This window comes from Notolepis coatsorum (assembly GCF_963971535.1).
Source record: "Notolepis coatsorum genome assembly, chromosome: 1".
Classification (NCBI taxonomy): Eukaryota; Metazoa; Chordata; class Actinopteri; order Aulopiformes; family Paralepididae; genus Notolepis; species Notolepis coatsorum.
In genome coordinates, this window is record NC_140165.1 from 103,435,739 (window position 1) to 103,448,075 (window position 12,337).

Genomic DNA, 12,337 nt, shown 5'->3' on the forward strand with positions numbered 1-12,337 from the left:
ATAAGACAAGACTCTATTTCGGGGCAAAACGGGCCCACTTCACAGCACGTTGTATCGTGGTGTGAGGCTTCAACTTGTTACTAAGACTACTGCTGTATCCACCTGCGACGTATTTATACGTACGGTGAATAATCTAGTGCCAACCTTATTTCTGTCTCGTATTCCTGGGCAAAGCCGGGCATGTACAGACATGTCTTAGCGGTGACTTTGAACTCGGCATTGGGGGTATGGCAGTGGCGCTGGTGGAACGCTATCCAATAAGAGAACGAAATATTATGGTCTGTACTAGGTTAAAGGGATATTCCGTGTATATGTACAAAGAATACACAAGGGATATCAGACGATATACAAATATTATGCATGGGATCTCAAACAATAAATATATATATTCGGTTTAATCTGACCCTTTGTAACACTATATATATATCCACGTTACCCTGCCGTCTCTGCCTCCTCTCTTCCTGGTCTGCAACTGTGTTCTCATCTTCATTAGCACCCCCAATCGTAACATCAATGCATACAAACAGAACGCTTGGGCATAGGGATAATCTATTTTAATGGTAAAATTCAGCAATATTGCCCTTTAAATATTCTTGTGTAAAATAAATAATAATAATAATGAACACTGTTCATGTTGAAATCTTTTTTGATGGTATAGTGGTTCTCACATCCTCCAGTTTTAGGGTAATTGCTGACTGTGTAACTAACGTATAAATAACTTAATAATATATATAAATAATTATGACAATAAAATCTTCTCAGATGGGGGTCCGGGTGCTATTATCAGTACATTATCAATCTGGCCCTGTTTGGCATGAAAAGGTTTGAGAACTAAATTCATATACCCCCCACACCCACGGACCCCCATTTGATAACTCTTTTAATTTGAAAATGTTTTTGTTAGATTTTATTAAAGGAACACACCAACATTATAATAAATGTAGGGTTAGGCATTGACCTCTAACTGAATTTGAATCTAGGCTAGCTCCGTATCCACTTCCATTCATTTGCGCTAAGATAGGCTAGTTTGCAGCCGGATAGATTTATACTGAACGTAGAAAGGAAACTGGTATCTATCTTCTTGTCTGTCTCTGGAGAAGACTAAGCATATTTCCCATTATGTTGGCATGTTCTTTTAAATCCACGATAACTGTTTACAATGTAGTTGAGATAACAGTGGATAAAGTGAAACCTATAATCAGCATGTTCCTTCTTGCATATTATTCTCTCGACTTAATTTTTTTAAAGAAATCAAGTGAAATTAAACTATTCCCCCTCAAGTACCCCTGGGTGGTGGTGGGGGGGGGGGTCTCCCGGGTCTCTCCCCGGACCACACGTTGAGTTCTGGACCACAGCGCTGGAAGAACCGCATGCAGCAAACGGAAAGGGTTAAGTAGAAATGTGATTATCCCCCACCTCATGTGATCTACAGCTGTGGTATGAAAGAGAGCCTTTCACTTGCTGTGCGGAGTTCTCAGGGAGTTCTCATACCCTGGAAAAGCTACAGTACATTAGATACGCCCTGCTCTTCGGCTCGGTGAGTTCAATGGAACCGGGTGACTATGCTATATACTGCATATGAAAAATATTCGTCTGCCCGCGGTGGGCTCCATCGAGGTTTCTCTCTCTGGAGCTTGTGTTTCTTCAAAAGATCTGGGGTGAATGCAGGGTTAGTTGTGTTTTTTTTGTTTTTACAGAAGCGCCTGATTGCTGAGCAGATTAGTAAATTCTTTGAAACGGGAGAAGTTGAAAATGTCCGGTTTTAAGCAACAAATGCAGAACAACTATGTAACGTGGGTATGACAATTCATTCTACTCTATTTATCTATTTCTGTCATTCCTTTTTTGATGAATGTGAGTTGGATTCTTATTTCTTGGATCCATAATTCTAGCAGAGCAAGATCTGACACGATTTAACAATTCACGTAACTGCAAGTTTGGACATCATTTGAGCACTTCTTAATATCTCTGGGTAAACGTTTTGCATTTAATTTTTAATGTAGCCTATAAGGCGTGTGCTGTAGTATGGCCTACTCAGAGTTGGTCAACTATGAATTGAAAATGGGGGACCCTGATGTAAACAAGACAAACATCTTTCTCTGGTCTGCATCCCCTTAACAATTGTGTGTATTGAGCCGTACTGTATTGTACCCATTCTGCAATATGTTAAATAAAGTTTTCATTCATTCATTCAATCATTCATTCATTCAGCTGTTTGCTGGCTTCTAACAAGCTGACAAAAACCATAGTATGTGTTTTCCAAAGATACTGGGTTTGTTGTGTTGCATTTAACTGTCCCTAGATGTCTAAGGCTTCCTTTGATTCGTTTCTTCACGGTTAGATCATGACCTGATCGGAGTCTCCTGGAGGTCTGGATCACTGGAAGAGGACAGGATCTCAATCTCTTGTCATGGATCATCATGTCCCAGGCCAGCATAACCAAACCGGCCTGCCTAACAGCTTCCAGCTTCTGTCTTTCGCTTACCAGGGCCTTGTGGAGCTGCCCTACGAGAACATACTGATGCAGACCGCCACCTTGGAGGTGCTGGACCTCAGCTACAACCTGCTGGACGAGTATCCTTTTTGGTTCTGAGATAATAAGTCAAGCTATTACAGGGTTCATGAGGAAGCCAGTATGGCGATAGGCAGCTAAATTCACCGACCAGTTATTTGTCATATTAGCCTTTACATTATTACAACCTGAGGGAATATTTGTTTGATTCCACCAGTCAAAAACACGAAACAGTAAGTTGTGAATTATGGCCAAGAGTTTGAAAGTAACTAATTACATTTAGTCCAGTTACTGTCATCAAGTGCATTTAAAATAATAAAACACCTTTTTTATTTTTTACTTTTACAGGCCTACTTGTCTTGAGTCGAACGTCAAGCATCTACTTTTACTTAATTACGTTTTGTTTTTGGCCACGAGAGTACAATGAGATATATATTATGGGTGTAACAACCTTAATACAGAATCAAACATTTACAGTGTATTATGTCAAACTATATCACCAATACTCCTCTCTTCCCTATAGGTCTCATCTTTTACTTGTCTGTCATCTAAACCAGTGGTCCTCAGCTTGGGGGTCGCGACCCTCAAGGATTTTGTGGGATCAGGAAAATATATTAATAAAAACAGGATTGTGTTTATAATCTTAGCTATAGATGCTTTTTTCCCATTGTGGAAAAATAATAATATTTGAAGTCTAAAGCCCTTCTCCCACCATGAATCAAATGAAAATGCCTGAAAAGGTTTTAACGTACAAAAGGTTGGAATCAAATCGAATCGTGTCCTTAAATCTGTGTTGAATGTACAACCCTAGCAGGTGTAAAGTGTTGGGCAAGTTACTTTTAAAAAGTAACTAAATTACTTACTCAGTTACAAATTATAAAAGTAACTAGTTACTTCAGAAAGTAACTATTGTGTTACTTTCAAGATTTTCTTTTTACATAAACAACATACACAAATCTAAACTATTTTAATGTTGCTGTGGGAGAAAGTGAGACTATAGCCTCCAATCAAATGCCATGTATAGATATTATAATTATATATGTTTATATAGTGGATCATACAAATACAAACACAATAGATGTTTTGGAACTTTTGATATGTATTGCCCCTCAACAGGCCACAACTGGGCAACATTAAATTATGCTTGTTAAGCACTATACCAAAAATAAATAACAAATATATACTGATTGATTGAACATTTTAATTAACAGATTGCAGAATGGGTACAGTACAGTACAGCTCAATACACACAATTGTTAAGGGGATGCAGACCAGAGAAACACTTTCGTCTTGTTTACATCAGGGTCCCCCATTTTCAATTCATGACATTTATGACATACACAACATACAGATATAAGAATCTAATCTAATCATCTAAACTAATCTAATCATGACATTTAAGACATGCATGACATACAGATATATATATATTTATTACATGGCGTTTTAACATTCGCCGAAATGCTTGATTGTGATTGGTCAATAGCCCCCGACAGCGGTGAATTATTTTTCGATAACCACCGGTGATTATTGTTTTTCGCAGCTGGAGCAATCAAGCCCACTGACACACACTGTTTCAGTGCAATCAGACACACCTGCCGGCTGCCGGCGATAATAATCACTTTATTTGGGCTGACAGAGCCACATCAACTGCGTCTGCATTTGATCTCGTCTTGTCGATGGTGTAAAATGAATTAGGTATTGTAACTGAGGGGTACAATTCCCTGACTGTATTGATAAGTATGGTATCATTAAACCACTACCGCTTTATGTACTTTAATTACTGGCCATACAGTACATGATATATAAATATGATGAACACTTCCCACAATGAATCGGTTCCACACAAAGGTGTAATCAAGTATTTATTGCAGCAAAAGGTACATAATATACTTCTCTATTTTACTTTGGATGCGCTTATAAGACAAAGGAATGTGCGTAGGCAAATCAATAATGAATGTCCATTCTCTGGTTACGCAGGAGGTAATTATACAACCTGAATCTTAGGGAATTATATCTATGGTACACTAGTAATATATAGCGGGAGATACTGGAAGGGTCCCCCCGGTTGTAAGCCAGCAGGGGTAGAGGATCTGTCGGTAGTAGAGAGTCTGGTCAACGATGACTAAGGAGACTCCAAGTACAGGAGACGGTGCAATAGTCTCTTGATCCACAGACGAATACAGCTGTTCTCCGTAGACTGTAGCTCCACAGTGAAGAAAGCTAGCCGGCCTCAGGCTCTCTGAGGCGCAGACTCGACGTGGCTCCTCACAGGGTAAATCCCACACGTGTAGGCGTCGGCGATTCTCCGCTCCATAAATCACAGGACCAAAACAAATATAATCCAGCCGCAAAGGGCTATGTAGTCGTCGGGTAGATTAATCCAGTGTACATGTCCACACGGTTCTCGTCTAGGTCTCCTCGGGTGAAAGCGCCATGAAAGCAGCCCAGCCTGGATAAGCACTCTAGCTGATACGAGGAAGCGTTGGTGATGCTGGTCACTGTAGAACTTTAGCCGCACGATACACTATACACAAATAGACTATTACTGACTTAATAGAAATATGTCGCACTCGACGGTATAGCGCCAAACTCTGACAATTCAGTTATTAATTCGCACGCGGTCTCAATGCTCTATTTGGGGCCAAACAGGCCATACTTCACCGCACGGAGTATCGTGGGTGAGGCTTCAACTTATTGGGTAACTCTACTTCTGTATTCACCTGCGCCATATTTATATGCACGGCGAACAATCTAGTGCCAACCTCATTTCTGTCTCGTATCCCTGGGCAAGGCCGGGCATGTACAGACATGTCTTGACGGTGGCCTTGAACCTGACTCTGGAGGCATGGCCCTGGCGCCTGTGGACCGCTGTCCAATAGGAGAATGAAATATTATGGTCTGTACTAGGCTAAAGGGATATTCCGTGTATATGTACAAGGAATATACAAGGGATATCAAATGATATACAAATACTATGCAATATATATCAATCAATAAATATATATATTCGGTTTAATCTGATCCTTTGTAACAGCCGCCTCCTAATTAGTCCCACCTAATTAGCTAAGCAGAGACAGATTAACCGCGCTGTCCACTACTCAATGTCTGTTGTGAGGGGTCGGGCAGTTCACAAAGTCATGGGGTCATGGTCGTCATCGATAGTATCGGGGAGCCTTGGCAGTTCTATTAGCCTCGCCACGGGTCGGGTGTAGATCCGTCCTTGGACGAGCACTTCGGCTGCTCGGACCTTTCCGTCGACACCGGTGATCACTTTGCTTACGCGGCCAGCCGGCCACATAGCTCGGGGTAGTGACTGGTCGATAATCATGACGACTGTTCCTTCTGTCAAATTGTCTCTCTCTTTCACCCATTTCTGGCGGGTCTGTAGAGACGGTAGATAGTGGAGTAGGAAGGTGTTCCAAAACTTGTCAGCCAATACTTGACTGTACCTCCACATTCTTCGGCCGTTCGCTTCTTCAGGCCTGTACATTGTCTGTGGTAGCGCGGGGTCCAGCCGCCCCATCAAGAGTGTGTTGGGGGTGACTGGGTCGACATCTGCTACATCACTTGAGACGTAACCGAGGGGCTTTGAGTTCAATACTCCCTCGATCTCCGTGAGGACTGTCATTAGGACTTCTTCCGCCACGGTCTGGGCCCCAAGCACGGCGTACAGGGCTGTCTTTATTGAACGTACTTCTCGTTCCCAAGTTCCACCGAAGTGAGGTGCGTTCGGGGGATTAAACTGGAAGTCAATCTGGGATGGAGCGAGGTGGGTCTTAAGTTCTGGGCCCATAACTTGGAAGCTCTCTCTCAGCTCTCTTTCTCCGCCTTTGAAGTTTGTCCCGTGATCAGACAATAATATAGACGGTTTGCCTTTCCGCGATGTGAATCTTCGGAAGGCCATAAGGAATGAGTCTGTGCTCATGGTTGGAAGGAGTTCTATATGCATCGCTCGGGTGGTCATGCATTTGAATACAATACCCCACCGCTTCTCGGTTCCTCTTCCTTTCTTTATATACAGCGGGCCAAAACAGTCCATACCGGTGGAGTGAAAAGGCTTGTCGCCGAGTCGGAGGCGACAGGGAGGTAGGTCAGCCATCCGGGGTATACTGGGCTGCGCTCGCCACTTACGACAGTCTAGACAGGTTCGCTGGAAGCGCCGCACTGCTTCTCTCCCTTGCAGTATCCAATAACGACGTCTGATCTCCGCGAAGACTCTCTCTGCCCCGGCGTGATGCACATCCTCGTCGTATTTCTTTATGATCAGCTCTGTGACCTTGTGTCGGCTGTTTAAGACTATCGGGTACTTGACGTCATCCGGTAAGTCTGGAGCTCTCCGCAGACGACCACCCACTCTGATGAGACCATGGGCGTCGCTCTCGGGGGCTAGGTGGAGCAGTCTGCTGTCTGATGGGACGGGCTTTGCTCCCTGTAGACAGTCTAGCTCATCGGGGAACGAGTCTCTCTGTGTAGTAGAAGAAGTTCTGCTTCTTCGTAGTCAGCTGCTGTAATGTCAGTAGTGAGCTGAACCTCTGGGTGGTGCCACAGGAATGTCTTTAGCTGCGCACTCTCTAGGGTGAGGCAATCGTCTATGTCGGGGTCTGTGGAGACGAGTGTGTTCAATCCACAGAACATAGATTTCTTGTTTTCTGCCTCCTCTTTACTCGCTTCCCGTGGGGTGGGTGTAGGCCACTCTTCTTCCGGGAGCTTGAGGAACTCTGGCCCGTCACTGTATAGGTTGTGACGGGTGAGGTCATCCAGGGACATTCCCCGGGTGATGACGTCAGCTGGGTTGTGTTTTGTGTCCACATACCTCCAGCTTGCTACTTCTGTTAAATCTTGGAAGACCTTGTATCTGCACGAATCAGACCGGATCCATGTGAGTACTGTCGTGGAGTCTGACCACAAGATTGTTCTTTGCACCGGAATGGTGAGTTCACGTTGGATTAACGTGGCGAGTTGCGCTCCTGCTAGGGCTGCGCAGAGCTCTAGACGCGGGATAGATTGTTGCTTTCGTGGGGCTATTCTTGAGCGAGCCAGGATGAAAGCAGTATGTATTTCTCCTCCCTCCTCTCGGGCACGCAAGTAGGCCACCGAACCGTAGGCTACTTCGGAGGCGTCGCTGAAGACGTGCAGGTCCATCTGGCACGTCTCCGGCCTCACTGTGGGTGGGAAGTAGCTGCGGCGTATGTTGACACCTGGGAGTGAGCTGAGTTCCGTCTCCCACTCTCTCCATGTGGATGCAAGGTGTTCGGGTATGGGGTCGTCCCAGCCCTGGTCCTTGTCCCATAACGCTCTTACAATCATCTTTGCCCTGGTTGTGTAAGGTAGAATACATCCCAACGGGTCATATTGTCTGGCGAGTGTTCTGTATACACTCCGTCTGGTGGTCGGTAGTGCAGTCGACCTTCCCTGCTCCTTGGTCAGGGGTGTGTGTTTATAATGGAGCGAGTCTGTTTTGAAGCGCCAGACTAGTCCTAATGTCATTTCTTGGGCTTCTCCTGGGATGGTCGCCATCCAGGTCTCGCTGCTTGCTGCCTTGTCCTCGGGGGAGAGGCTGCGCAATACTTGCGGGTCGCTGCTGGCCCACTGCCTGAGATCAAAGCCGCCTTTGATCAGGGAGGCGCGGAGCTTGAGTAGAAGGGCCTCGGCTTCTTCTGGCGTCGAGACGCTTTGCAGACAGTTGTCCACGTAGAAACTATTTCCTACACTTTGTCGGACCTCTTCATCAGCTGCTGGGTCCTCTGCGACGTGTTTTTGCAGTGCAAACGTAGCACAGCATGGGCTGCATGTGGTTCCGAAAGGGAGGACTTCCCATTGATAGATGGCTGGTTGCTCATCCCCGATCCTCTCTCTCCATAGGAACCGCAGCAGGGGCTTGTCCTCCTCCACTAGTCTCACCTGCAGGAACATCCCTTTGATGTCGCCGCTGATGGCCACCTTGTCTTGGCGGAAACGTAGTAACACGCCTAGTAGAGAGGGGCCGAGTGTTGGGCCGGGCAAGAGCTCTTTATTCAGATTTTGTGATCCGATCTGGTAGCTGCAGTTGAACACAATACGATCCTTGCCGTTGTGGTGGACTTTGTGGTGCGGCACGTACCATGATTCGGTCGTCTGATCGGCCTCTTTAATGTCAATTTTCTTTATGTGTCCCGCTGTGATTAGCTTGTTAATCTCAGCGCGGTACACCGTCTCTTGAGCGGGGTCTCTGGCTAGGCGCCGCTCTGTGTTCAATAGATACTGCTCCGTCGCTTCTTTTGGGGCGTGGAAGGTAGGCATACCCTCTCGCCTCAGGAGTGGAGTTGCGTATCTCATCACTCCGTTGACTTTGACTCTCTTTGTCCCCTGCTCGAGGAGGGCTATAGCGTAAATGTCTTCCTTGGAACGAATGTCTTTCTTTTCATTCTTAAAGGGCATTGTCTCTAGTGTCCATAGCCTCTCGACATGCTGTAGGAGGGTGGTGTCTTCTTCTGTCACTCTGGAGTGGAGGCAGTTAGTGGCTGCTGTTCGGTTAAGAGACTTAGCGAGGGGGCCTTGTAATGTCCATCCTAGGCGGGTCTCGACTGCTGCAGGACAGCCTCTGGGCCCTGTGTGGACCCGGTCAATCGGGACGATGAGGTCTGCATGGTCGGAGCCTATCAGCAGGGTCGGGGTGGCACCGTCTATGAGCGGTATAGGTAGTTGACGCAGGTGCACATATTTATCCATCAGCTTGGCGATGGGGTAGGTGTACTGCGACAGGCCTATTTCTTGGCTGGTGAAAGCGTTAGTAATCCTATACCGTCTCTCTGGCTGCCCGCTTGCTGCGATAGTGAAGGAGACATTCTCGCCCTTTATCGTCTTTAGATCTCTTCTTATTGTCCGAATCGTCATCTGGTTTTCGCTCCCCCGCAGCCCCAGCTGGGCCGCAGCGGACGCGAGGAGAAGGGTCTTCTCTGACCCGTCGTCAAGGACGGCGTAAGTGTCCATGACCTTATCTTGGTAACTCAGTGTTACGCGGACCACCTTTAAGAGCACCCGGGCGCCCCCGCTGCTGGCGGGGTCAATGTACATAACACTTGCCTTTGTGCTGCTTGAGGGTGCAGGCTTTCTTCTGTTACTGTCGTGTAGGACATCTAGGTGGGCTCCGTCACACCGATTACACCTCTTCTTTAAGCGGCAATCGGCTGCCATGTGACTGCGCGCACATCGGTAACAGCGTCGGTTGGACTTTATCCATTGACTCACCTCGTCGGCGGTCATCTTCTTGAACGTGTCACATTGTGACAACCAGTGTTCCTTTTCGCAGTACGGGCACACCATCTTCCACTTCTCTTTCATCGAGGGGGTACTGTGGTTCTTGCTGCTCGGTACTGATTCTGATTGGTGCATGACGGTCACCAATCTGCGGCCATCGTTTGCTCTCCTAGGTCCCTCTCTGGAGCTTGGGGTGCTCCGCATGAACGTATCAAACCGTAGGCTGTTGACTTCTCTCGCCAGGAAGTCGGCTAGGTCTAGGAGGGATGGCTCGGGACCGTTAGGATCACGGTGGTCTCTTTGCCGCCTGAAGCGCTCTTGTCGGGCGGGCGGAAGCTTCTCTAAAATCCTCTCGACATTAGAGTTCGCGTACAGTTCGTGCATACCCTTTTCTCTTTGCGCCCCCAGCATCCCTACCAGGGATTGTACCTTGATAGACAGGTCATCTAGTGAGCGATTGTCTGTGGCTGGGGGTAGGCGGTCAATATGCCTTATCTCTTGTATTACGTAGTCCCATATGCGTCCATATCTTTGGTCGAGTGCTGCTAGAGCCGCTGTGTATGGGGTAGTAGAGGTGGCATAGGCCAGCGCTATATTGTGCGCTCGGGGCACCTTGAGGTGCTTCAGTAGGATAGCATACTTGTACGGTTCATCAGCTACATCGGACATCATTGTCTCTAAGCACATTCGTAGCTCCGTGTACTGTGCTCTGTTCTCGTGGGTGAAGTCCGGAAACGTCGGTGTGCCAATGTATGATGCCATGGATGGCTGGCACATCGGTGAGCGTTGGAAGAGAGGCCTCCTAGGCGAGTCTCCTCTTACGCCTCTTGGTGGGCTGGTACCTGCTGGGTACCATGGCCCGCGTATCCAGGTGCTGTTCCTCGGGGCTGGTCGTGCGTCAAGCTCACCCGTGAATTGAGTCGGGGGTCTGTAGCGCAGAGCCGCGGGGGTAGAGCCTGGGCTGTACTGGACCTCCTGGTCCTGTGGAGTACTGTGCTGCTGTCGGGCTTGACTCTCCTCCTCTCCCTCTTCTTCTTCCTCTGGCAGGTCCTCTAGATCCTGTAGTCGTCTATTTAGCCTCTCCGCGGTGTAGACCGTTTCTTCCTTGTAGCTGGGTCTCACTTGGACCGGTCGGGGAAGGGGTTCGGAGGGGGGTATAGGCTCTCTCTGGTGGTCGGGCTCAGGGTCGCTTGATCGGGTAGGGGAGGGTGCCCTTGACCCTTGTCTTGACGAGGCCCTGGAACCCCGTGCGGAGGGAGGGGGTGTTGCCCTGGTGATCAGCTGCTCCATTATCTGCGCTTGTAATCGGTCGCGCTCGGCTTCGCGCTTGGTGAGAGCGAGGTCGCGCTCTGCTTCTCTTTGGGCACCGGCAGCGGCGCGCTGGGCTTCGGCGGCGGCGCGCTGGGCTTCGGCCCGGTCCCTTACCATATTCTCTTCCGTCTGAAGGCGTCTAATCTCTAGACGTATACGATCTTCGTCGCTCCGTTGCTGCGCCTGAAGGCGTTCTCTTTCCATGGAAGAATGTTCGCGCTCACTAAGCGTCTGTGCTTGGAGTCGATCGCGCTCTGTTGAGGCTGCTAGGCTGGCGAGGAATGCCTGTGCCAGCATCTTGTCCGCCTCGCTGGGGGAAGACGCTGGTTGAGGTGATCCGCTCCTGGCAGTACTCGTTGGAGATCTGTTCTCCTGTGGCGAGTCCTGGAGATCCATCTCCGGGGTGCTCTCCTCTTCTTGTAGCGGGTAGAGTTCCATCCCTGGAGAGCTGTCTTTATCCTGGAGCTCTCCGGGGACTACTTCTTCGGTCTTGGCGGGGGGTAAAGTCATGTCGGGTCCCTCCTGGTCCCTACCGTGAGCTTGGTCAGTTACGTTAGAACCCACTAGGGCCTCTATTGGCGGGGTAGCCTGGTCGATAGGGTCGGACATAATTTTACTATCTACTTTTTCCGCGTTTACCGTCTGTAGAAAGCTAGGTAGTATATTGGCAACGTAATCCTCTAAGTACTGAGGTGTCTGCCGTCTACGCTGCGGGCGATCTACTTTAGGAGAACCGTTTTGTGGAGTGTTCATCATAGGCCATGTCAATATTAATACCACTATATTAATATTACACTAGTTACCCTCCGGCTCGAAGGACCAATTGTAACTGAGGGGTACAATTCCCTGACTGTATTGATAAGTATGGTATCATTAAACCACTACCGCTTTATGTACTTTAATTACTGGCCATACAGTACATGATATATAAATATGATGAACACTTCCCACAATGAATCGGTTCCACACAAAGGTGTAATCAAGTATTTATTGCAGCAAAAGGTACATAATATACTTCTCTATTTTACTTTGGATGCGCTTATAAGGCAAAGGAATGTGCGTAGGCAAATCAATAATGAATGTCCATTCTCTGGTTACGCAGGAGGTAATTATACAACCTGAATCTTAGGGAATTATATCTATGGTACACTAGTAATATATAGCGGGAGATACTGGAAGGGTCCCCCCGGTTGTAAGCCAGCAGGGGTAGAGGATCTGTCGGTAGTAGAGAGTCTGGTCAACGATGACTAAGGAGACTCCAAGTACAGGAGACGG

The 12,337-nt window shown here is 47.6% G+C and overlaps 1 protein-coding gene across 1 annotated transcript in view; it reads left to right on the top strand.

Annotated features, from left to right (window-relative positions):
* Positions 1-2,410: 2,410 nt before the first annotated feature.
* The window catches only part of LOC311245387 (leucine-rich melanocyte differentiation-associated protein-like), a gene marked incomplete at its 5' end in the record, with an annotated part of 38,090 nt that continues 28,163 nt past the window's right edge, over positions 2,411-12,337 (top strand). The window contains one exon of the mRNA XM_084335229.1: positions 2,411-2,574. Coding sequence (XP_084191355.1) covers positions 2,411-2,574 — 164 coding nt within the window. The remainder of the gene's footprint in view (positions 2,575-12,337) is intronic.